Here is a 27,447-nt window from a genome sequence, read left to right as displayed (position 1 = left end):
CTGAAAAGGAGTATAGGCCACAGGTGAAACATTAGACTCCTGAGGTAGAACAGGCCAGGGTCTTGTTGGCGGAGTCTTGGTTATAACTGGACTCCTTGTGGATTTAGGAGTCTTAACAAGCTGCGTTGAATGCGGCTGGCTTATTGGTGGAAGTGCCTTCGATGAGCTCGTCGTCTATGGATTAGTCGTCGACGGTGGTACTGTCGATGGACTTTTCGTCGACTGGGCCGCCGTCGATGGGGTCTTCGTCGACGAGGCCGCTGTCGATGGGGTCTTTGTCGATGGGGGTCTTCGGCGATGGGGGTCTTCGTCGCTGGGGGTCTTCGTCGCTGAGGCCGCGGTCGACGGGGCTGTCGTCGACGGGGTCGTAGTCGACGGGGTCGTAGTCGATGGGGTCGTAGTCGATGGGGTCGTAGTCGATGGGGTCGTAGTCGATGGGGTCGTAGTCGATGGGGTCTTCTTCGATGATCCTCTTCGTCGACGATGATTTTGACGTCGACGACGGGGTTTTTGTCGTCGATGACTTAGTCGACGAAGGGATCTTCGTTGATGCAGTGGTCGTCGACAATGATTTTGCGTCCTTAACCCCTGAAGATCTTTTAGAGGAAATCTTAGCTGATACAATAGGTGAGGTAATGGCAGATGTAGATATCGTCACAGAAGAGCTTGAGATGGCAGAAGTCACAGAGACTGTGTGAGAAGACACCAGAGAGACAGTCTTAGCCTGGGTTTTACTCACAGTTTTAGATGAGGATCCAGACGGAGAAACTGGAGATTCAATAGGAGGAGAGGATGACCTCATTGAGGGTTCAGACACTCCATGAGAGGATTTGTGTTGTTTTTTCCTCTCAATAGAAGAGCTATCCCTCCCAGGATCTGGCTCTTTTGCTGGATGTTGAAGCTTTGTCCTCATCTGTGGAAGATGATTTAAGCCAAAGTAGAACCCTTGCCTCCCTGTCCCTGATAGTTTTGGCAGGGATGGTGCTGCAAATCCTGCAATCCTTCACAATGTGAGCGGGATGCAGGCAGTAGATGCAGTCCTTGTGCTGATAATCTACATGGACCCTCTTCTCATCACAGGTCCTGCAGGCCTTGAAAAGAGCTTTCTTCTCAGACATTCTGAAGAGAAAAGTAGAAAACTGAGTAGGCACTCAGGAAGACTCCCTTCCACACGACTGCGGTGAAAATCTAAGGAGAACTGCCTCAGCTGGGAAGGTTCTAGAGAGTGCGGACAGCTGATTGGTTGGAACTCCTGTTTCAGTTCTTTTTACATAATGAGGTAGATAAGCTGCTAAGTTTTGGGCCTATAGTCTTTTCAGCCTACTACAAATAATTTTCTAAGGCACTGCTATTGTATACATTATTACCGTGGGACTCCCACCTCGGCGACAGGGAATGATTCAGGCATGTGAATCTATGAAAGATACCCCAATACTGGATAAATAAAAGTTCTACTTAAGGGAAGTATAATTATGGTTACTACTTTTAAAGATCTTGCCGCCAGTATTATGTCGTTATTAAGTCATCGATTTTATTAGAATTCGTACATTACTGGTAATAGTAGCGAGAAGGTTCAAGTCGTTCAAAGAACCGATACGGTCCCCTTGTGAGAAAAGAAAAAAATCTGATAAAGGTCTTCGATTTTCAGGGAAATAAATGTTCTCAGTGCTCATGTCTCTGGACCAGGTAGGTCCAAAGTGTTTATCCTTTATGAAGAAGATTTTATTACAGACAAAGCATGCAGATGACTTGCAATGAAGGACAATACCAACTATAGGCCCACCATGATCACTGTCAGAAAGTATTCATCAAAGATTACTCTCATTTATTGGAAATACATACTTCTTGTTTATCTACAAGATGGGGGATATAAGAGACCCCTGCAACAGCAACAGAAAGTGTGTTTGGGCATGAGCATATTCCTTCACATCACCCTTGCTAGACTAATCTGCTGGAAAAGATCCTGCATAAAGAAAACACAGCCTTAAGCACACGTGGAGCAGCAGAAACCGACCGGATATAAAAATGCAATGAAGCATTAAAAAGTGCAAGGTCTATTAACGTAGGTCTCATGAAATTCTCCTGAAAACTAGCATTTGTGGAAAGGGTGCATCCTCCTGGATAGATCACACAGGAAACTAAACATGGTGCAACTGTGCATGGATTTCAATCCTTTTTTGGTCCTGTCCCATAAAAGTACCACAGCGAAGTTCAGGCACTGTTCCAACCAATAGGTTACTGTCCGTGCTTAATTTGAGCAGGAGCTTTCAGGTGCTCAGCACCTGCACTTCTTTCACTGGGCCGGGTCTACAATTTCATACCCTGCAGGTGGTGGTCTCAATATTAATTGTTCAAATTCAAAATAAAAAGAACATACATTGCATGGTTTCTGGCTGGTAAATGTTCATAGACAGGCCAGCATACGCCTGTCCAGGCAGGCATGATTGTGTATCACCAAGTTAGTGATGTCATCTCGCCGAATGTCATCTCGCCGATCACAAATCCAAGAAGTCATCGACAAACTATGTCTTGCATTGTATTCCCAGAGTCTGCTGCACCATGCCACTGCCACTGCCTGAGCCTAAGCCTCCCATTGGATAATTGCAGCTGGGGGCTGGCTCAAGACTGAGTTGAAGCAAAGAAGCTGCAAGAGCGCATTTGGAACTTGGGAGTGAGGGCTCTATAGGAAGAATAAACAAAAGTAAGTGTAGACTTTCCAACTGCTGTGTAGCCAGACAGAGTAGCATATCCTGCAGCCCTGCATTGCTACTCTCCTCAACGTGCTAGATGCGGCTGTAGCCCAACACCACTTTTGTGCGCCATGGCTGTCACCTGTAGAATGTGTGCGCTGCACCCCAGCATGGTAATTGTTGAGCGTGTGTGAGTCCAGTAGGCACCACAGCCATACTTGCCGGCATTGGCAGCATTACGGCTGGGGACAATGCCTGTGCTGTAGCAGGGTCACAGCATGCTGAGCAGTGGATGTCAATGCCGTCGCCTTCACTGGACCTATTAATTACAGGCAGCACTAGTAGTGACATCACCTTCTGAGCTCGAGCAGCTACCTGTTCTGCAAATAACCCAGTTATACTGCACAGATTAATATATGCAAAAAAAGAATTTTCATTTGGTGTACATTTTGTTGTTGCATCTGTGTAGGTAAGAAAGTAAAACACTTGTCATTTTCCTCTTCTTTAGGAAAGACAACAGGAAAAGGCAGAGTTCAAAATAACAGGGATATGTACAGGCTGACAACAGGGGTCACAAGCAGCTGTGTTATAGATAAGAGTGAACTGGAGTAAAGAGGAGAAAGAAACAACAGGAGAGGAGAGAGATAAGACAGAGCTAAGTAGAAGAAAAAGAGAGTAAATCAGATACAAAGATAAAGAAGCCATGATGTGAAGAAGAGAGCTTTAAGAAGAGAGAAGATAGAATGAAAGGATATAGAGGACAGGAGAGAGGGGAAAAAGCAGACAAATGATAAAACGGAGACACAGCTAATCACTGCTAGAAGAGTGATCGTAAAGAGCCAAGATCGGGGGGGGGGGGGGGGGGGGGAAGCAGAGCATAGATAAAAGTGAAGAGGGAAAAGGGCAGGGTTAGAATGAATAGAGGGCAAATCAGAAATGCAGGGAATAAGGTAACTCACCAGGTGTGACAAAGTTGATAGAAAACAATTAGAGAGGTGAGAAGCTAGAATCTTATAGCAAAGACGCAGGGGACAGTCAACAGATCAAGGTTTGAAGATAGAGACTGAGGCAGTGAGAGTGTTGAAAGTGGGGCTCACCGGAGGAAGAAGTGAGCTTTGGCCTCCTTGGCAACATTTTTAGCACCTGCACCTTTTTTTTCTTTATTACAAATTAAGCACTGGTTATTGTTTCTGCTGGCAAGCTCCGACACAGAGTTTAAAAGAGTAGGAGTCACTGAGCGCTTCTACCACCGCCCCTTTAAAGGTATAGCAGCACTACTGAGGAGTTTTGACTACTTTTTAAAGCTTTAGCGTCCTGCTGAGAAGAGCTAAACTATCCCTGGAAAGGTACCCACTACTAATGTGTTTTAGAACGTCATAACATTAGTTATGACTTGAGGTCTCATTAAAACATGAATGTCATGCTGCTTCGAGTTCGAACTGCTGCCACCCAGGAAGCAAGAGCCCATTCCTCAAATAGTTACGGGGACTCCGACACCGGTCACCCCGGTACCGTATGTTGAGAACTGGCTACAGGCTATGATGCATCACGGTTTACAGATCCTTTGAAAAATGCAAACCTCATTGACTAGGATGGTCTACAAAACACATATTAAGAGTAACTGGTCTATCAATAGTTTGTTTTACACTGGCCATTACAAGTGTAAAGAACATACTTAAGCAATTAACAAAACACAACTTACTTTTCTTGGAGCTTTTAGTTTGGGGTTGAGGCTGAACTCCTATTCGCAGTACGCCATAGGTACTCATTCGCTGAACAAGGCTTGCAACATTTCCAGGCTTTTCCCTCTTAACTGGAACATTTCCATCACGGAGATCCAGGTCTTTCTTTATTTCCTTTAAAACAAAGGGAATACATTTTAGTATGGAAAAGGGAATACTTACTTTTTTTTTTTACTGCTTTATTTACTAATGGTTTAGTAAATTTTCTGCAAACATTCTGATATTTTATCTCCTTTCCATAACAGTACTAATTTCTACACTAAAATAAATACCAAAAAGAAAGCAAAGACACTTGTAGCAATCGTTCATGACAGCTGGGTTAGACATTAGAATATCTATAAATTTAGTTAAATAAAATAAAAGTTATATATTATGATGGAGAAAGGAGGAAAAATAGGTAAAAATCTGATATAGATTCTTCCCAATCACACCAGAAGTCCACTGTTCGTAAACTATCCCACACTAAACCTACACCCACCAAACATCCTCTAGCCTTTAACGTCTTAACCGCAGCAGGTTTTCCCCCGCGGTGCCGGCTTTCTGAAGAGTGGGCGGGGCTCTGTCAGCCGATGGCAGCCCGCAAGGGGTTAAAGGGATTCCGCGGACCATAACCAAATGCCACACTCTTCATTATCTCCATGTGCTTCAAGCCAGACAAATCTGCAAGATGGAATCTACTCACAGTGGTAAATGCTTCCAAATACACGCACCGGACAACGCTAACCACTACCATCACAAAACAAAACATACATAAAGCTTTATCGACGATACAACCATCAACAATCAGACTACAGTCTGTGACTGAATCCTTCAGACAAGGCCGTAAAGGCGTGCAATCTTAGTTAGCACTGCAAGGCCATACTAATAGCAATCAACACTATATTTTTGTCTTCAATGAGCAATCATGGCGGCTCTTTAAACAAGCATTGAAAATGCAATATGTCTCGCCTTGATTAAGTTAAAGCCATTTGCTTTGTAAGGGTATTGTATAGCAAAGCAAATGGCTTTGACTTAAAGGCAAGACCTATTGCATTTTCAATGCTTGCTCATCTTACATTCTACCTCAAGGTGCAAGTGTACAAGGAGTAACAAAGTGTCAATATCTTCGAACGGCTTAGAACCCCATTCACAAAACCAGCAGAGCGGGAAACCTGTTGTGAATAAGGTTCCTGGAAATTAGGAGGACGCACATGGTTAGATTTACAAAACATTCACCTTTTTGGGTTGAAGTCTGCATCTCTAGATATAGACAGAGACTCACTCAAAGAGTAAGTGCCTTCAGAATGGGGTGGGTTCAGGGTTTTACTTGCAGCAGGGAAGGGTCAGGTTCTCAGTCACTGCAGAGGCCCAGGAGCCAAACCTTGGGCCATTAACTTTAAAACAGACCGATTAAGGAAAAAAGATTGGTTAGGTTTCATTATTTTCTTTCTCTCCAATTTCAGAATCACATGAAAAATACTGTGCCCTTCATAACTGTAGTTATCATAATCTCAAATGTACATGTTTACGAACTGGGCCCACCTTTGTGCACCTATGTCTAGCGCCTGGATACTCTCTCGGGTGATTAGTGCTATACAAATCAATTTAACAGAACACACTGGGGCCCTTAACAATACATTTATCAGCACCTGCCATAGAAGTCACCTTGCAGAACAGAGGATGCCGGGAAGCCACGAGGATGCACAGCACAGCAGCTTTAACGGGCCTCGTGCTTAGTAGAGACACTGCACACCTTGCAGCCCAGATCTATAGGGGCAGAGCTGACGTCATGGGTCCTACTGTTCTGATGTCACAAGGCAGATTCTCTCTTGGAACAATATCGTCCAACCACCTCTTTCCATACCGCTTCACTTCAGCGGGCCCAGTGATTCTAAGCTACAGCACTCGATAGGTTGTGACATATTAGTCTATTCCCATTATAGGAAAATCATAACTATAACTCCCAGAATCCAATGTGCTCACTGAAATGCACCACAGCATGAACACTTTACAACACAAGCATTTGCAATGCAATAGGTCTCGCATTTGATAAAGTTAGAGCTGATGGCGTTGAAAATAGCAATTTTTATTTATTTATTGTTAACACTGGAGTAATTATATTTGCATCGCGTTATTGCCATTGGAATAAAAAAGGCAACTTTAAAAAACATTGCCATTTTTAATGTGAACAGCTCTAACTTTGTCAAATGTGAGACCTATTCTTGAGCTGCCTCCATAATTTCTTTCATTTATTTAATTCGAGTAAAAACAACCTTCTTTTAAATAAGCAGATAAAACATGTCCCTGCTTGCTGGCACGCAGGCCACATACTTTGTAAAGGCTAAGAGTTATAGGGAAGCAGTGTGCAAAAAATAAGGGGGAATAACTTTCTTATAAGGCCTTGTTTGATTAATTTGTGCATATGTTACTGGTGGTCTTCCTTTTGTTTTTAAAAGGAGTGAGGGGTGACAGGATGGAGGGAGGGGGTGGATTACAGAAAGTGCAAAGAAGAAGGCGGAGAAGGAAAAAAATACACGAGGAGACAGCACTTCATCTGGGTTTGCACAAAGTGCAAAATGTATTACCACTCCCAAAGCTAATCACAAGATTAAGCAGAATCGAGCTCCGATGAGGTGGGAAACAATTGTCTAAACAGATAGCAAAGGCATTAACATTATCCCAGAGACGCACATAACAGCCTTGTTTTTACATAAGTAGAGGTAGAAGTCGGGTAATGGAGAGAGTGACAAATATTTGTGCCTGTACATATTAAAAATTGTATTGCAGTACCACGTATGCCCCAGAGCTTGAAGCTTGCGGTATCACTTATGCCCGAGAGCTTGAAGCAGAATATTTTGTCACTTGTGTGAGATAAAAGGATAAAATGGAGAACAATAGATTCCTTTTCCTGCTTTGGAGCTAAAACTCAACTCCCTCATTTAAAAATGTGCTTCTTGGCTCAACCACAAAGCGGCAGCCTTCTGATTTTTCTTTGAGAAATCCCATTTTTAGCCACAATGAAAGGAAGAGAATTAGGAACCTCCATCCAATTACAAAAGTATAAGGAAGAAAATGGTTAAGATGCCAACTATTGCGAATGCAAACTTGAGTCTCCAAGGGTCGTAGAAAGCATGATCCTGCATTAGGTATGGTTGTGTTATTCTTCCCCCCCTCCCCTTTAAGTTGTTAAGTAATTTTTGTAGCCTACTTGCTCAATTCCTGTGTCTGTTCTTGAAGATTTACTCCCAGTTGTTTAGGGTATTTAGGAGAGTAGGATCTGCTTACTATGGTTACCCCCACTTCTTTTTGCTGGTGTTTCACTGTTTTTTGGCTTTAGTTTGAGTGGGGCCCTGCTATCCAGGACCCCAGCCTAGCTGCTTCCTCTGTAAATTGATTGCATGTACTTTAGGTACACTCCAGTTTGGTTACTGGGTTACCCTTGTGAGTCTCTAGTATATGGTACCTTAGGTACTAAGGGCATAGGTACCCCAGAGGCCTACCAGGGGCTGAAGCATGCATTATGCAACCCCTGGCACAGATCTGCTACTGCAGTCTGGTTAAGGTGGTGCATGCATCCCTTACGAAGATATAGATTACCTATATCTACCTTTAATCACCGACACATTATTATTATTATTATTTTAGAGTTTTCTATAGCGCGAACTTGAACCGATTAGGTTATCAGAGCGCTTTACATAGCACCAGTTCCGTTACATGTTATCACAGCAGTTTACATAGAATCAGTTACGTTACACATTTCAGGAACTTGAACCGATTAGGTTATCAAAGAGCTTTACATTTAAACCTATAAGTCACTCCTATGGCATGCCTTAACAATCCTGAAGGCAGAGTGCTTGGTTTTGTGTGAGAGGGTGCCAATGCATTAGCAGGACCCCTCTGCAGCTTTCGGAATCTATTCTCTGATGCGGTTCTGTCATCAGCCAGACCATATAATCTTAAATGCATTATAAGCTTGCAGCAATGCTAACTTTGAAATGGCTGCATGGAAACATATCGTGTTTGGTGTCAAACACTTTGGAATCCCACCAACCCCCACCAGTCCTATTGGCGGGGGTAGAATCCCAACCTTCTAGAGGGAGAAGACATGTACACACTAACCTAACCGGTAATAGTTTAAAAGAGCCCAAGCATCACAAAATGGATGCTGCAGCCACAGACACAAGTCTGACCTCCTGCTGCTGGACGAAACTCTGGCAGGGGAGGCCTGGACAATAGGTTTCGTGTCACAGCCTTTGCCTGCAATGCTGATCATTAAACTTAGCAGTTTTCATGAAAATAGAAGTTTTTTATTTTTAGGAATACTGTCGGTCAGCCCTCTGCTCTAAGCTCCTGACGACAGGGGGGAAGGGGGAGAGAGAGAGATGAAGCACGGAGGTGGACAGGAGGGGTTGGGGAGAGGAGGGCGGATGGGGTGGGATAGGGAGAGGAGGGGGTGGTGGTGGGGTGAGGGGAGGGAGAAGGTGGGGGGAGGGGTGGGAAAGGGAGGGGAGAGGTGAGAGGTGGGCCTGAGGGTGCAGCATAACAATCCAGCTACAAAGTGATAAAAAAACAGCACTCTGCAGATGAATATCTTTATACTCATGTGAGGGGCGTAGTTCAACTACAACCCCTTTACACAGTAGATCTGCTAAACAAGCATTAGAAATGCAATAGGTCTCGCAGCATTAGAGTTAGTGCTTTTAGAATTGTTTATGGGTTTTTTTGTAAATCTTTAGCATGAGGTTGAGGGTGAGTGAGGGTGGGTGAGGGGTTGAGGGTGGGTGAGGGGTTGAGGGTGAGGGTGAGGGTGAGGGTGAGGGTGAGGGTGAGGGAGGGTGAGGGAGGGTGAGGGAGGGTGAGTGAGGGTGAGTGAGGGTGAGTGAGGGTGAGGGGTTGAGGGTGGGTGAGGGGTTGAGGGTGGGTGAGGGGTTGAGGGTGGGTGAGGGGTTGAGGGTGAGTGAGGGTGAGGGGTTGAGGGTGAGTGAGGGTGAGGGTGAGTGAGGGTGAGGGTGGGTGAGGGTGAGGGTGAGTGAGGGTGGGTGAGGGTGAGGGTGAGTGTGAGTGTGAGTGTGGGTGAGTGTGAGTGAGGGTGGGTGAGTGGGTGAGTGTGGGTGAGGGTGAGGGATGGAGGGTGAGGGGTTGAGGGTGAGTGAGGGTGAGGGGTTGAGGGTGAGTGAGGGTGAGGGGTTGAGGGTGAATGAGGGTGAGGGAGGGTGAGGGGTTGAGGGTGAGGGGTTGAGGGTGAGTGGGGGTGAGTGAGGGTGAGGGGTTGAGGGTGAATGAGGGTGAGGGAGGGTGAGGGGTTGAGGGTGAGGGGTTGAGGGTGAGTGGGGGTGAGTGAGGGTGAGGGGTTGAGGGTGAGTGAGGGTGAAGGTGAGTGAGGGTGGGTGAGTGAGGGTGAGTGTGGGTGAGTGTGGGTGAGTGTGGGTGAGTGAGGGTGAGGGATTGAGGGTGAGGGGTTGAGGGTGGGTGAGGGGTTGAGGGTGAGTGAGGGGTTGAGGGTGAGTGAGGGGTTGAGGGTGAGGGGTTGAGGGTGAGTGGGGGTGAGTGAGGGTGAGGGGTTGAGGGTGAGTGAGGGTGAGGGGTTGAGGGTGAGTGAGGATGAGGGGTTGAGGGTGAGTGAGGATGAGGGGTTGAGGGTGGGTGAGGGTGAGGGGTTGAGGGTGGGTGAGTGTGAGTGAGGGTGAGTGAGGGTGAGGGTGAGTGAAGGTGGGTGAGGGGTTGAGGGTGGGTGAGGCTGAGGGGTTGAGGGTGAGGGTGAGTGAGGGTGAGTGAGGGTGAGAGGGTGAGTGAGGGTGAGTGAGGGTGAGTGAGGGTGAGTGAGGGTGAGTGAGGGTGAGTGAGGGTGAGTGAGGGTGAGTGAGGGTGAGTGAGGGTGAGTGAGGGTGAGTGAGGGTGAGTGAGGGTGAGTGAGGGTGAGTGAGGGGTTGAGGGTGAGTGAGGGTGAGGGGTTGAGGGTGGGTGAGGGGTTGAGGGTGAGTGAGGGGTTGAGGGTGAGTGAGGGTGAGGGGTTGAGGGTGAGTGAGGGTGAGGGTGAGTGAGGGTGAGGGTGAGGGTGAGTGAGGGTGAGTGTGAGTGTGGGTGAGTGTGAGTGAGGGTGGGTGAGTGGGTGAGTGTGGGTGAGGGTGAGGGATTGAGGGTGAGGGGTTGAGGGTGAGTGAGGGTGAGGGGTTGAGGGTGAGTGAGGGTGAGGGGTTGAGGGTGAATGAGGGTGAGGGAGGGTGAGGGGTTGAGGGTGAGGGGTTGAGGGTGAGTGGGGGTGAGTGAGGGTGAGGGGTTGAGGGTGAGTGAGGGTGAAGGTGAGTGAGGGTGGGTGAGTGAGGGTGAGTGTGGGTGAGTGTGGGTGGGTGAGGGATTGAGGGTGAGGGGTTGAGGGTGGGTGAGGGGTTGAGGGTGAGTGAGGGGTTGAGGGTGAGTGAGGGTGAGGGGTTGAGGGTGAGTGGGGGTGAGTGAGGGTGAGGGGTTGAGGGTGAGTGAGGGTGAGGGGTTGAGGGTGAGTGAGGATGAGGGGTTGAGGGTGAGTGAGGATGAGGGGTTGAGGGTGGGTGAGGGTGAGTGAGGGTGGGTGAGGGTGAGTGAGGGTGAGTGTGAGTGAGGGTGAGTGAGGGTGAGGGTGAGTGAAGGTGGGTGAGGGTGAGGGGTTGAGGGTGATTGAGGGTGAGGCGTTGAGGGTGAGTGAGGGTGAGGGGTTGAGGGTGAGGGTGAGTGAGGGTGAGGGGTTGAGGGTGAGTGAGGGTGAGGGGTTGAGGGTGAGTGAGGGTGAGTGAGGGTGAGGGGTTGAGGGTGAGTGAGGATGAGTGAGGGTGAGTGAGGGGTTGAGGGTGAGGGGTTGAGGGTGAGTGAGGGTGAGGGGTTGAGGGTGAGTGAGGGTGAGGTGTTGAGGGTGAGTGAGGGTGAGGTGTTGAGGGTGAGTGAGGGTGAGGGGTTGAGGGTGAGTGAGGGTGAGGGTAGGTGAGGGGTTGAGGGTGAGTGAGGGTGAGGGTGAGTGAGGGTGAGTGAGTGGTTGAGAACTGAGACAGCACCCTATAAAAACACAGGTCATATGGTCCCATACGTGCAAATGGAAATCTCACATGTCAGAAGAGTGTGCAGGCACCCAGGCCATTTTGGAAAGGGGTGGTGGGGAAACAAACCACTATTTACAAACGGGGAGCAATGTGCGTGCTCAACACACCCACCCCATCGGCCAAGGGTGCAGGATTCGCTGTCAGCCTGGAAGCAGGAGGGAGGTGGCGCCTTTAAATCTCCTGCAGCCTCCATGTTGTCAGATTCCAACTCAATTGACATTTTTCCTGCGTCAGAAGAAAGGTGGGGAATGGGGGATGGAGGGAGTGTTTCATGAGACCAGCCTTTGGCCACTAGGCTGCGGCCGCACACATTATCCCGGAGCTTCTTAGTGAGTGAGTAGCAGTAAGTAACTAAGTGTAATGTTGCTTACTTCCACCAAATGAGGACCAGTACCCAGGTTTGTAGGTTTGCAAGCCAGTTATGTATTCATAATTACTGTACGCAGAAACAGCGCCGAGTGTGCATACAGCGCTACCGCTCCGGGCACTCTCGCGCACTAATCCGCTGAGGCGTGTTGCGTCCATTGGTATGCCCACTGTGTGTTGCCTAATGGCTTTAGAAAAGCAAGGATGTATACTACGGGTCCTTCAGTCGCAATTCATTTTTTTTTTTAATGGTTACATTTCTGTACACTCTAGCAAAAAGTGGTGTGAGGTATACAGTAGTGATCCAACATTGTTAGAAGCAGTGGTATGACGTAGTAGCTATCACAGTCTACCGTACAATGAAAGTTTGGCCAACCTTACTGAATAACGTGAACTTTAGAATTTCATGCGTGACATCTTCAAACGCTGGCAGATTGGGAAAAATATGAATGTTTTCCAGAGTGATCCCCACCTTCATGCGTCTGCGGCAATGCTGGAGGCCCACCATACTTATTCAAAAATGTAAATTGAAATTGGATTTCAGAAGTTAATTGCCTGTTTGAAAAGTCTGCAATTATCATAAAATACGCTAGCAATGAAGCGCATTAGCAGTTAGAGGGTGAGAATCATTTGAATGGATTTCATACCACTTCTCATTTTAGAGAGCTGCAACGAGACTGAAACGTATTAACCCGCAAATGTCCCATGCCGCCCTTGTTGACGCTGCTGGCTCTTGATGGTAGCTGATGTCGATTTAACAAGGAGCTGTGGTTTCTCATTGTGCATCGGTACTTGGCCGCATGTGGTATGGCCTCGTAGGTGCTAGGAATGCCAAAGCATTCAAAATGAGGTGGCACTCCTCTAGATCAGCAGTTAGCACAGGCTCACAAATTGCTGCATGTATGGGATGTGTAGGAAGGCTAATAGGGTATAGGCTTCAATCTGGGAATGGGGAATCCAAAAGCGTTACTTCTATTAAATCGCAAAATGATGGCTTTAAAGAGGAGACGTCTACTTCAAGACTTTAGACTAGCGTGATGCACCACGTTGGGTGGTTGGAAAATGACACGAAACATACTAGATCACTGGTTCACACTTCTCCATAAGCAGTGCTCTTCGCTATGCTTGGAAGACGATCAGAGTAAAGAAACAATGTCAAATATGACCCTGCACCCACTGTCATTTAAGCAAAGTTAGCTTCTTCAAATTTGTAGAGTGGGAAAGTTAAGACTGCCCAACTGCAGAAAAGGTTGCCAGCTTTAGAAGGTAGAAAATCTGGGCCATTTTCGCAAGTTTTTCAAAAACTGGTAAATGGTTCGCAAGTACTGAAGACAAGCCGGAGGGAAGAGAGGGGAGGGGGGAGGAGAAATGCGACACGGCGGGAAGGGGAGGGGGCGGAACGGGGGAGGGGGCGGAGAGGGGAGAGGTGCGACTTTATATCCGAATTTTCCTCACATTTGAAATGCAGTTGACAGCCTGGGTAAGAAGCAGAATGTGCTGATGGTTGAATGTTGATCAGTGGTGGTGGAAGCGAAGGCCAGGAATTACCTTGATTTCAGAAACAGGAACAGAACCGAAGACTCCAGGGTGGGAGAAAGCAGGGCCGCTTCATTCCTGCAGCGGAAAATGAAGTTACTTGGTTATTGACGTCCACAAAGACTCCAGTTAATTTTTAAAGCATTCCTGTGTGCCAACCGTAGCTGGGAGGTTAAGAGATCATGGCAGACAGCGCAAGGCATCTGATGGCGGGGTAGGATTCTCGAATCCGAGTCCATCACTTTGTTCCATCTTTCAAGAGGACCATTCAGATCGGGGCAGACAATCGGGCAGTGTTTGGAATCCACCTAGCGAACACACTGGGATTGTTCATCCGGCCCACTGGGAGGGTACCTGTTTAAGGCGAACACATTGCTTGCATTTTCAAAGGTCAGGCAAGCACCGAGTGAAACAGGCTCTGCTCACATTTGTGGCATTGCCGCACGATCAGAGTAAAGAAACAATGTCAAATATGACCCTGCACCCACTGTCATTTAAGCAAAGTTAGCTTCTTCAAATTTGTAGAGTGGGAAAGTTAAGACTGCCCAACTGCAGAAAAGGTTGCCACCTTTAGAAGGTAGAAAATCTGGGCCATTTTCGCAAGTTTTTCAAAAACTGGTAAATGGTTCGCAAGTACTGAAGACAAGCCGGAGGGAAGAGAGGGGAGGGGGGAGGAGAAATGCGACACGGCGGGAAGGGGAGGGGGCGGAACGGGGGAGGGGGCGGAGAGGGGAGAGGTGCGACATGGCAGGCAGGCAGGGGAGGAGAGGAGGAGGGGGGAGGAGAGTAGGGGAGGCACGGCCTAGCGGCCGTGCAATCAAGTAGTGAGGGGGCGGAGCTGGGGGAGGCTGTGGAAGAGAGTAGGCAAGGCGACACGGCGGGAGGGGGCGGAGCGGGTAAACAAAGACGGACATGCACGCGCCCGTGACTTTTAAGGTCAATGCGCATGCGCATAAGCTTAATGCGCATGCGCATTGACCTTAAAAGTCACGGGCACTGCAAGGAATCGCCACGATTCCTTGCAGTGTGGATAAAGAGTGGATAACTCGCAATACTCTCGCCTTGCTCGATGCGCATGCGCATCGACAGGCGAGACCTAAAAAAGGGGCTGTCAGGGGGCACATCAGTGCACCCCCAAGGCCAATAAGGAGCCACCCACAGCAGCATGGGCAGGATCCTCAACACGGTCCCAGCTTCCTGCAGCGCTGTGCTTCTAGCTAGGAGAGGACTGAGGTGGGTCTTCCTCTTAATCCTGGCCCTGCTGCTCTGTCTGGCTCCTCATTGGGAATCATGCCTGGCTGGTTCCAATGTCCAGCGGCGGATTCCTGCTCTGCTGCAGTCATGGAGCCTTTGGATTGCCAGCAAAGGAAGACCGGCAAGTAAAAAAAAAAAAAAAAAAACAGCGTTGTTTCTCTGTCCATGTGTGAGTGAAAGTGTGTTTGTGAGTGACAGGAAGAATGAGATGGAATGAAAGTGCGAGTGTACATTTTGCATGTTTGAGTAAGAATAAGAGTGAATCAGTGTGAAAATCAAGGAGTGTGAGCTTGAGTATGACTGAGCTAGAATAAGTGAGTGCGTGAGGGGGAGATTGTGAGAAGAAGAGGTAGCAAGTCAGGGGTACCGCTGTTAATGTTACAGCAGGTGCAGTTGAACCAGTGCCCAGAGACAGGATGAGCCTAGTGAAAGAGGCTGACGTGCATGAAAAAAGGTACGGGAACCTATGAAGAGCGTAATGGGGAGGTTCTGCAATTTGAGGGCAAGGCAAGCAGCAAGTATGGAACAGTTAGTGTAAAATTAAAAAAAGATTGGGATCATCATTCCCAAGCTATCCCGCCAACTTCAACCACTGCGTGAAACCTATTTTTTAATGCAAAGCACCTGTACCCCAGAAGTTAAAATCTGAGCCTGTGCTCACCAGTAACTGTGAGAGACGGTCGGTGATTGTGCAAGAGTGTGAGTGTGAGAGAGAACATCAGGGAGTGTGTGAGAGTATGGGTATATTTGTGTGCGAGTGACAGTGAGTTGGAGGAGTGAGTATGAATCAGAATGAGTAAATAAGAGTGTAAGTGAGTGAAGAGTGATAGTGAGTAAGCGAATAAATGTGCTTGTTACCATGTTTAATGCTCGAGTCTGCTGCTTGTCATGACATACTCTAAATACGTTTTGGCTTCTTAGGACACCTACGAGAACTTGCTGTCGCTGGCATATTGAAATACATTTTTGGAGTAAGGGAGGGCTGTTGAAAAATTAAGGGCTTGTCATACAGGTTGTAATTTTTGCCTTACGTGGAGGGGGTCACCGATGCCAAAAAGATGGTGTTGGTATATGGGAGGCAATACTTGGCAGCCATGGCACATTGGGTGTGGGAGGTCTGGTAGGGGGCGTGCAAACCTTTAGAAAATGCTGACATACTAAGGGTCTCATTTTTAACATATGGGTCACATAGGATACATGAACAGTAGCAATAAAAAACTTGTAGTACTCCCATACTGTATATAATTGTTGGCACAAGGTGGTACCCATGACAAAATGTTGGCATTGGCACACAGGAGGACATTCTTAATATACGTGGTGCACCTAGGGTAAATCTTGAAAACAACGAGGTGAAACTGTGGCAAGTATTACGTTCCACCACTTACAAGGATCGTCAGCCACCACTGGTTCTATTACCATCTCATTTTCTTATCTTGACAACTAAAAGAATTTGCCATGACTTGTTGGCACAGTTCTAATAAAAGGATTCGTTTTTAGACAGGCAATGAAGCAATGTATACAAACCTATAGCCTTCAGGTTACACTAAGTAACTAGTATTTACAAGCTATTTATTTTTATAGTTTTTCGAATCTGTGATCTGCATCTCACACAGGGATTCTACAATTCCATTAACTACATGAGCATGCAGGGATTATCCCTTGAGAGCTGATGGGTGCAACGATTTCTGTAGATGGTGCTTTAGCACCGTATACTATCTTACAATGTGATCAGTTTGCCGCCATACATTTTTATCATGCCAGTTTTACTATGCAGCATTGCTCAGCTTGTTAATGGATTGCTGCTAACATGTGCAGTGATAAAAGGTTATAAGGCTGAAATGTGCCTTCCATGCTTTTAAGGTTCATAAACGAACTACCATTAACTTTATTAATAATAACATCTATCAAATTATAGCACTCAGAAAAAGGTAGAAGTGTGGTTTGAAACACTATAAAAAATATTAAAATTATTGAACACATTCTTACTATATGCAAGTTTAGAGCCAACGTTTAAAAAAAATACAAAAAATGTATTTGTAGAATATAACCCAACTAGGCTTTACCCCTTCCACTGGACTCTGCCACGGTCCTAATTTGTGGGTTCTCTAAGCTGTTTTCCATTTTCTAGCAATGTACTAAATTGTTCCACAAAATAAATGTGTCCAGTAGAAACTGATCATAGCAAAAGGAGAACACTGCTAAAGTTCTCACAGTCACTACTTGTTTTAACTACTCTACAGGCCTAAGTTGGACTGTGTTGTCTTAGGAAGACCTGGCCTTTGAAAGTTGATTGCACCTCAGTTTTCAAACGAGTTTTTATGCCCTTTATTTAGATGTCTTTATCTTACACCCTTTATTCTTTGTATATGTACAACATTGTTTTTTTTTCAGTGAAAGACAACCATGGATCGAGAAAACAGTTAATAAATGCAATACAAATTCCTAACAGGGAAACCACCTCATGGCTGAGGTCTTTGCAAAAGGAGGAACCTCTATTCACTATTAAAGCCAAAGCAAATGGAACCTCTCTTCTGCTGCAAATTCTCACCCACCAGTTTGACAGATAGTACCCTAATGCAATGAAACGAAATACTTGGCAGCTACCTCAAATAAAATATGTTTAAAGTGTGTGCCTAAGGGGCTGTTCAACGACTTTTGCTAACCTAGGCCAAAAGAAATCTGATACCCAACACTCTTGCATGTCCCGCACAAATTCCACGTGGCCCTTTGCTATGGTTTGATGAGAAATCTTACCCTGCATGTTTTGTTGAGAACATCTTACATGCAGTGTAGCATGCAGTGTCATGGGTGGGTGCAAGTTACAAAGACCAATGTTGCTGGTGTTATTATTGCTCTGGTCGTGATATTGTTGCATTCCACAAAGACCTTGAAAAGCCTTGGCCAATATGAGCAGCTCTCATTATCCTCCAAGTCTCGGCCTGGAGGTAAGAGAACTGGTTTTACTAATAGTCCATGGGGAGATCCCAAGCCCTCTTAACTGCACCACTGAAAGGGTCAAGGCTTGCTTGGCACATCAGGAATTTTCTAAAATTGTTTGGGATCTCCTTTAGAAATGCCTGAAAATTAATATTTTTGGGACATTGTTTTAAAGGACCGATGCTAAAAATGCACCTTTTTACCATATTTAAAAAAAAAAAAATCTCGGCTGTACTTCAACCCCCTTGTGTTTGCTTCACTAACTCGCACCTAAAATCACGGTTTCCATTTTACGCCCCACTGCATCTTCAAACTTCACCAGCTGCCTGCGTATAGATTACATAGTGCAAGTAAAAATGCAGTCACTTGCATTCATACTTGTCCACACCTGGCTGGTCGAACCAGACCCAGTGCACCGCTGCGTATGTACCAGTGTATACACGCTTTATTTAGCTCACCAGCTAGGCCTTCCAGGAAGAGGGAGGCTAAAAGTTAAAGATGTGTTTACGGCTTTGCTGCATGATGCAAGACCTAAGTGACTGCTCAAGGCCACATACAGCAGGGATTTTCTGCACCTAGCCAGAGCAACACTTAATTAATGTACCAGATAGGTAAGAGTCGCAAGCAACACGGAAGGACCAGCAAACAGAAGAGCCGGTTCTTACGTCGAGAGTACAGCGATATATGTTACTCTTTCACTCTCTAAGTACACATACACAGATTATAGTGGGAGATAGATGAAACCTATTATAATATATGCAAGCAGAAGCCTTTGGTAGTCGAAGGGAAAGAATAAAAAGAAATTCAAGGGGGCAGGGAACTGTTAAAGGGCAGAAAAAGCATGTGCGATAGGAGTTTGGCAATTATTATAGCGAACGGTAGTTACAATGAGCACGACTCTTCCTCAGCCCTGACCTTACAGTGATGGCGATCCCTCGTACTGAAAAGAGCCCGAATTCAGTAAACGGACAAAAAACATTTCCGCCTCTCTGGAGGCAGAGCAATTAACCCTGCTGGGGTCTACCATCTTGAGTGTTACAAACTGAAGGCTCGTGAGGTCGGATGCGGCAAACATTACAAACCATGAGGAAGGAAACCAGGACTGTTGTGAGGAAGAAAACAAGGACTGTTGTGAGAAAGACATCTGGTCAAAGAATGGGTGCAGCAATTAAAGGAAGAAACTGGAAACGTTTACGAAAGTTCAAAGTTCATTTTCACCTACCTATTCTTAAGCAGGGTTGATTTGGTAATTGAAAAGAGAACACTATGTAAAGGGTATTAAAACAATGAGTCTGCTCTAAAATGTTTACTTCTCAATAACCCTTAAGATCTGATTCGATCTGGTCCTCAAAAGCATCTTTCCACTTCTGCCTTGAGGTTTCACTGGCAGTCTCGAGGTTCCTACATTCAGAAAAGGGAGACTATTACGAGCTCGAAACGTAATGCATTACATGATGTTTTGGGAACAACTGTTTATTTTTATGAATTTCATCTCTACTGACGGGCACAGCGTTTTTAAAAAAAAATTTACGAAAATATGGGTCCTGGGTCAGATCCTTTTAAACTTGTGCATTTGCAAATCACACTACCTCGGACTCACTAGCTATGCCACAAACGAGGTGCTAGAAGTAGCTTAGATTCCTTGCAGAAAACCAGAGCTGGCGCACAGATGCAACACTCCGTCTCCTCAAGAGACCACCATAGCCAATGGGCTTTGTTTTCACCTGCATGCAGTAAAACACGTTTTCTGGATCTCAGACGGGCAGGGCACCTTTGTGTTGGTAAAACCAGGATTACAATATATTCAATTAAAGCCAACTAGGGACTTCCAGATTATTAATAAGGTGGTACAGGACAAGGCTGCACATGTCATCAACATAACTAACTTGTGCCACACACTCAATTTGTTCACTTTTCATAAGAAATTTAAGATGTGGCTCCATTTAGCATGTCTCTTCAAACACATGCCAAGAGCCCTCTGAGTGACACTCCTGCTTAACAGAGCGTAACCCTTGCATGCAGACCTGGCAGTCGACTGCATGGTCTGATTGAAGCTTTATCAGTATCACCTAGTGCAAGACTCCAGTCGAGCCTTTTTGCCCAGTTAGTCAAGGCACAGCTGGCCATAATCAGGTCAGCACCATACATTCTAGTTACTGGAGCACTAATCTCCATTGCCGTCCGACATCGAGAATAGTGAGCCACTTATGTCCCCCACCCGGCCTGTGTCGCAGGGCGCTCATATGACTACCGTTTGCCAACCAAACGTGTGATAGAGACTGCCAGTATAAAATAACTAAAGTATACAGACCTAGGTTGCTTCTGTTCCATTACAGGGAGGACCTGGTCTGGCCGTGCGGGCTGGACTGTTCCCACAGGAGCAGGGTCAGGACTGATTTGCATATGGCTGGTTCCAAACTGAGGTAGTAGAATTGTTTACAAAATAACAATGGATTGCACCCAGAGTAATTATCGGCGGCCAGAGGCGCAACTAGAGCCAAATTTCTGGGGGGGGGGGGGGGGGGGGGGGGGGGGGGGGGGGGGCTAAGAAAAAATTTCGGGGGGGCTGAACCTTTCATCAGTAGGCAGCGTGGGGCTGCAGTGGCTCTTAGAAGGGGTGAAACAACTGCAAGGCCTAATTAACATTCAAATGGTCTTGTAACGACCTGTGAAACGTTCGGGTGCGGCTCTGTGTGTGCCCAGGATCTGCCTCATCCCGGGCTGCCACACACAACGGGGGGGGCAGGGGGGGTTGCGAGCCTGTCGGCGGCTAACTTTAAAGCATTCCATCCATCACTTTTTTGTATACTTTAGTATTGTACTGTAGTTGCATTTATATATTGGTTACTACCCATGATGAGGCGTTGAAGCCCTTTTTTTTGGCAAGTAGCGCGCTACTCTAGCACCCATAAATGATTAGTGGTGAATTAGTATAATGAAAAACGAAAGTAATTTGAGTGGTGGACATGTTAGTCAGTTATCTGGATTGAGAAGGTTAGTGGAGGGATAGGAGAGGAAAAACGTTTTGCATTTATATAGCGCTTGCTACCCATGATGAGGTGTTGAAGTGTTTTTGGCAAGGAGCACGCTACTCCGGAACCCATAAAGGATTAGTGGTGAATTAGTATAGTGAACTATGAAATTAATTTGAGTGGTGGACATGTTAGTCTGTTATTTAGATTGAAAAGGATAGTGGAGGTATGTTTTCGAGCTCATAGCAGGGGGAGGCTTAGGATGAGTAAAAGGGAGGTGAAGGGGAAGAGTCGGAGGGAAGGGTTTAGAAAGGCTTGTTTTGGAGAATCTGAATAGTAAAATAGGTATGAGATGACGCAAGGAGGGGTAGGGGAGGGAAGAGTCTAGAAAGGGTTACTTTGGGGATCATAGTAGTGGTATTGGGATCAATGAGAGGGGGGAGGCAGAGGATATATAGAGAGAGGTATAGGGTGAGAAATAGGGTAGTGCATTGGATATGTTGAATTCGAAGAAAAGTAATAAATATATAGATACATAAGTACATGAAAGTTATACAGATGCATAAAGGAAGGCAGTATATGTAAATTAAAGATGCATTAAATATTTCTGGCTTTGAAGTGTTGTACTTTTAATTTTATTTATATATATTTTTGTAATTAATTAGTGAAGCAATTGTAGATAAATAGTTATGAGAAAACATTCACTTATTTTATGAAGTCACTCATATTCATGTTAATCTAGAATAATGTAACTTAATATGTTAAGTTTGTAAGCATAACTAATGAATATCTATATTTTATTAAACATAATTCTACACATTTATACAAAGCAACACACATAGGTACATATCTATAGTACAAATATCTGCTTATGTACAGAGGAATATGCTGTATATTCCTGTTTGCGTATGGTGGTTATGTGGGGAAGAGCCAATTTTTTTGTAGTTTTCTGAGGAGAAGGTGGTTATCCGTGGTTGGGGGTAAACAGTTCCATAGTTTGGCTGCTTGAACAGAAAAAAGGATGCGCCACTCATGTTTTTTTTCTTGTACGTTGGGATTTTGAGGCGAGGTGCCACTCTAGAGCGGAGGTTCCTTTGTTGAATGTGTTTGGTGATTTTATTCTTGATGAAGAGCGGTCCCGTTCCATGTATCACTTTGTGGGTGATACAGGGCAGCTTGAATGTAGATCTGGCAACCGGTAACCAATGCAGGACTTTCAAGGCAGGGTAGATGTGGTCTTGTGGTTTTATATGTAATAGTAGTCTGACAGCCAAGTCCTGAATCCGTTGTAGTCTCTTCATGGTCATTAAAGGTGATCCTTGGTAGAGGCTATTGGCGTAATCAAGTTTGAACAGAACAAGGGCGATAGTGGCCTGGACCTTGTATGGAAATCCCAAATGGGGGAAGATCTGCTGCAGAATTTTTTATGTATGGGCGTTCAAACACGGTAACACTATTAAAAAGGCTGCCAGAAATATTCTTAGGGAACATCCGCACATGGTGATACAGTATAGTGGAGTCAATTATCAGTAAAAGTCGTTGGGATGATGCTCCGGGGCAGAGCAGCTCTTCCCCAAGGACTTTATAAGGAGAACCCGTTCTACTGGGCAAAGAATTTGACACCTTTATTTAACCATGTTCTGGTGAATGAAAACATTCTGGATAACTGGAGGGGTTCAATTTCAGCCCCTATTTATAAAGCTGGTCAAACTATGGACCCAGCCAAGTACAGGTTAATTACATTAATGGACTGTGAGTCCAAGTTTCTCGTCAAATGTCTGTTGGCAGATCTAACGACTTGGGTGGAGGCTAATAATCTGCTGTCATTAAACCAATCCGGGTTTATTAAACGTCTGAGTAAGTCTATGAACATCCACACGATGGCACTAATATTAGAATTAGCCAGGCAATGCTCATTGAATCTCTAAATGTGTTTAATAGATTTTCAATCCGCTTTTCAATCCGCTTTTGAAACCGGAATATCATTTGGAATAAGCTAGCAAAACTGGAGATTTCACCTACTCTCTCGAGTGCGTTTCAATTATTGTACACAGATACTTTGACAAGAGTTAAGTTGGGCCAAGGCACACCATCAATCCTGGAGACTATTGTAGCTGAAACAATGGTTCGAAGCATGTTTGTAGAAAGCAAAGGGGCTAGCTTTCGCAACTGCCTAATCAAGTTGGTACATGATCCAACCACAGCGGATACTTGGCTGGTCATTGAGAGCTCCTGGTCGATCTTAATACCAAGACTCTTTACGCTGGGGCATGGCTTTGGGGTAGGTCCACGTTCTTGGGGCCAGAACAGATCATTCCAGGGTGAGGTGATAGTTGAAACTACTAAGACCTCCGTTTTATCTGGATTGATTTTTAGCAGGTTCGACGTCATCCAGCTCACTGTAAACCGCAATATCTTTTGGGCCATGGACTGGGCCGATGTTGTATTATCGATACTCAGCAACAGCTAAGTATCATCGGCATAGTTAAAAACTTTACAGCCCATGTTTACCAAAGAGTCTATCAGTGGCTGCAGATATAAATTGAATAGGAGTGGCGAGAGTGCGGACCCTTGCGGGACTCCACATTCCAGGACGCCTACATCAGATACACGATCTGCTAATTGAATCCTCTGCGTCCTCCCTAGCAGGAAAGACGTTAGTCATTTGAGAGCTTGTTCTTTTATCCCAGACATAGCTAGTCTGTCCAGGAGCAATGCATGGCTGACAGTATCAAACGCCGCTGAAAGGTCTAAAAATATCAGGGCGCTTGGTTTTTTACTGTCAGCCATGCATCTAAGCTCATCCAGCACCGACAGCATTACTAATTCGGTGCTATGTGGTTCTTTGTAATCTTTGGTCTAACTCTGCTCCGCGAGGCATCCTGAAGATGGGAGGTGGGGCACAAGGATCAATGAGGGTGGGGGGTTAAGACTCCTAGTATCTTGCGGGGATGGGGTGGAGGGGGGACTACTAACATGTTGTTATGCTCACCTAAGTTACTCATGATGATCTGAATATCTGTTCTCCAGTATTAGGGGTGTCTTTCATAGATTCACAAGCTTGAATATTCCCAGTCGTCGAAGTGGTGAGTCCCACGGTACATAAAATAGTAATAATGCTAAATTATATATATATATATATATATATATATATATATATATATATATATATATATATATATATATATATATATATATATATATATATATATAAAAACATAATACATAATAAAAGAAGAGGTAAATACAACTGAAAAACCTCCAAAACAATTCCTACATAGGAATGCATAGTAAAGAGAAAAAACCACTAGTAACACATTAGCGTCATTATGTTAGTCCAAACTACAGCCAATCAGGCGCAAGCACCCTCTAGAACCTTCTCCTCAGAAGCTCCAGTCCTCAGATTTTCTACCGCACGTCGTGTGAAGGGAGTCTCCCTGAGCTCTGCTCAGTTCTTTGCCTCAAATCTTCTAGTTCAAGTTTTCTCAACATGTCAAGTCAGAAGTCTTTATTCAGACCTTGCTCTTCTTGTGGGAAGCTGCGTCTTTTTGATAAGGACCCCCACCAGAAGTGTATTTATTGTCTCTACCCTGAGCATGAAGTTGGCAGCTGCAAGTTCTGTAGAAGTTTTTCTTCAAAGACTCTGAAGGACAGAGAAGGCCGACTTCTCATTTGGCTCCAACGTCTAAAAGACAAGGATTCTGCTCTGTCAGATGCAGAAAGTTTTTAATCTGGTCCTTCTACAGCAGCCTCCAAGCGTGGTAGTGTGCAGGATATTCCTTCTCCTTTCCTCAAAAAGAAGAAACTGGCCCTGCCTCTGACCTCTGTGGTGTCTCCTACCACTCCTATCGCTGCGCCCACGAGATCTGGTTCTCAGGCGTCTGCTGCTGCCTCTAGGAGTGTTTCCACGCCTCTTAAGGCTCAGTCGTCTACGAGCGTTCCGACTACAAGATCCGCAGTGACGCGGACGACATCAGCTTTTGCTTCGTCGTCGACAGTCTCGTCGTCAGCCTTCACGTCAACGAGAGTTTCTTTGCCTTCTCAGCCTGTCTCGTCGACGATTCCCATCACCTCGTCCGCGAAGAAAATTTCCTCGTCGACGAAAGCCACTAAGAAATCTTCGTCGTCTACTAAGATAAAGTCGATGATGACAGTACCGTCAACGACTACGTCGACGATGGATCACCAGTCGACAGTAACTCTGACGGCGACTCAGTCGACGGCCATACCGTTGACTATGGATTCTTCCAAATTGTTTTCGTCGACAGCCAAATCAACACCGTTGACAATAGCGTCGAGGGCACAGTCGACGGTGGCACCAGCTTCCTTTGCCTTGTTGCCTTTAGTGCCTTTGAAGACTTCAGGATCCTCTGGCACTACTGATCTTTCCCAATGTCGCAGTAAGGCTCCGTGCCACCAGTTATCTGCTCCAGAGCTGCATCCACCTTCTCCAAGGTTTGCCACTACCTCCGAGTCGGACACTGATTCTGAGAATAAATGTGACGCTTTTGGGGCAGCCCATAGTCCCTCTGATTTGATCATCAAATGTCAGGAGTCTGGCACTGACGAAGAGGGCAGAGACCAAGAGTTACCATTGTCCTTCATCTCCAATCTCCAGCATATGCTGGATGACTACAACCATCGTTACCCAGCAATGCCACAAGGTACTCCTGTGCAATCTCCTGCTCCCGTTGCACTGCCTCCACCGTCTCTTCCACCGACTTTGCCGCCCACAACTTCTCCCCAGGTTCAGACGTCCATCAGAATTCATACGACTGTGTATCTGCAGGATGTGGATGATGAGGCGATTCCAGAACGAGAGGACGGAGCGGTCCCTGAGGATTCGGACGAGGATGCAGGCGAACCCGGTATGGCAGAGTGGGACGAATACCGAATGCAGACGCCCTCTCCTCAGCCAGGAGACTCTGGTGATTCAACTCCAGTAGATATCGCCAGTTTTCATCTACTAATGGATAAAAGCGGCTCAGCGTTTCAAGTTACCTAGAACACTACGTGAGGAGGACTGTTTCCTCTACGATTTAAAAAATAAGCCTTACGAACAGGTCCACACGATTCCAATAATCGATTTTATTTGGAAGGAAGGAATTAAACTCATGCAGTATGATGGTGAATCGCTATTCGGATCTCACATAGATGAAGCTCTGGAGTCCATTAAGAAGGACACAGATACGGCAAAGTCATTGGGCACGTTGCAATTCCGGAAGCAGACCTTTTGGGGTGGGCGCGGACGCCGCACTTCTTCCACTTTGAGGAGGACAACAGTACCGCTCCTACAATCAGGGCAACCAGCATTACGCATCCAATCAGCAGCAGTCCAATCGTCAGCAGTCCTCCAAACCCTATAGGGGAAAGTCCTCCTATCACGGATCCACTCCTAAGCGCCAATGACTTTTGTCACCCTCAAAGTGTTGGAGGTCGAATCTCTGTTTTATTCTCAGTGGTCCTCCATCACCTCGGACCGCTGGGTTTTAGACATTGTACGAAAGGGTCATACCTTAGAGTTCGTCAAGATTCCTCCTCGAACTCCACCACCTGGCCCGTCTCCTCCACACCTCAAGGAGCTTTACCATCAAGTCCATCTTCTTGTTCAAAAGGGTGCAGTTGAAGTGGTCCCAGTGCCTCAAAGAGGAGAGGGGTTTTACTCTTGATTCTTTCTGATACTCAAGAAGACGGGAGATTGGCGACCCATTCTGGATTTGAGGGCTCTCAACCAATTCCTCAAGAGCCAATCTTTCCGCATGCGGACACTACTGGAAATCCTGCGTCTTCTATCCAGCGGGGATTTCATGTTCACCATAGACCTTCAAGACGCGTACTTTCATGTCCCGATTCTCCAACAGCATCGCCAGTACCTGCGTTTCAAGGTGGGGCAAACGCATTATCAGTTCAAGGTCTTGCCCTTTGGACTTCGATCAGCTCCTCGTGTGTTCACGAAGGTACTGGCTCCTGTGGTGGCTCACCTGCGTCTCCAAGGCGTTCAAATTTTTCCATACTTGGACGATTGCCTCCTCAAATCTCAATCCCACCATTAACTATGTCAAGACACTCGTCTTTGTCAGCAGGTGTTTCAGTCCCTGGGGTTGGCCATCAACGTCGAAAAGTCACAGTTTGCGCCACTGCAAACCAGAAACTTCTTGGGAGCTATCCTAGACACGAGACTATCAAAAGCGTTCGTCTCGCACGAGCGGCAACAGAAGATCCTTCGTCTGGTCTCCCTCATTCGAATAAGACAGTCTGTTTCTGCTCGGACATTAAAGTCGTTTTTGGGGATGGCATCATCTTGTATCGCACTGATCCCAAATTGCGGACCCGTCCCATTCAAGAGGAACTGGACGTACAGTGGCGTTAGGTATCCGGGTCCTTCAACGACCTAGTAGCTGTCACAGCCCGCATGATAAAAAGTTTACATTGGTGGGTGCAGTCAACCAACCTGGCGACGGGGACGTCGTTCCTCGTTCACTCACCAGATCTCATGCTCACGACGGACGCCTCTCTGGAGGGCTGGGCGCTCAACTCCAAGGCCTATCTATCAAAGGCAAGTGGACTCGCCCCAACGCACGTGGCACATCAACAGGCTAGAGTTGATGGCGATCTTCCTAGCGCTCAAATCGCTCCTACCTGTAGTTCACGGGGAGTCAGTGCTTATCCAAACGGACAATACCACCAGCATGCACTACGTAAACAAACAGGGAGGAACCAAGTCTCAACGTCTGTCTCGCTTGGCCCAGTCAATCTGGGATTGGGCTCTCCATCATCAGATCACCTTGACGGCGGGTCCATCTGCCGGGCGTGTCCAACATCCTGGCGGACTCTCTAAGCAGGTCCACATCATCGACACACGAACGGGGAACTGCACCAGCTGACTCTGGATCTTGTGTTCCAC

General features: G+C 46.2%; 1 protein-coding gene across 2 annotated transcripts in view; it reads right to left on the bottom strand.

Moving 5' to 3' along the window:
* CD2AP (CD2 associated protein) overlaps positions 1 to 27,447 on the bottom strand; it is a 630,446-nt gene that overhangs the window by 417,823 nt on the left and 185,176 nt on the right. For both annotated transcript variants that reach the window (XM_086926250.1, XM_086926251.1), the window contains exon 3: positions 4,393 to 4,546. In XM_086926250.1, the coding sequence (XP_086782376.1) occupies positions 4,393 to 4,546 (154 nt within the window). The remainder of the gene's footprint in view (positions 1 to 4,392; positions 4,547 to 27,447) is intronic.

The sequence above is a fragment of the Lissotriton vulgaris genome, chromosome 6, assembly GCF_964263255.1.
Source record: "Lissotriton vulgaris chromosome 6, aLisVul1.2, whole genome shotgun sequence".
In the NCBI taxonomy this organism is placed as follows: domain Eukaryota; kingdom Metazoa; phylum Chordata; class Amphibia; order Caudata; family Salamandridae; genus Lissotriton; species Lissotriton vulgaris.
Note: the sequence above shows the minus strand (reverse complement) of the source record. Positions and strands in the feature narration are given on the sequence as shown.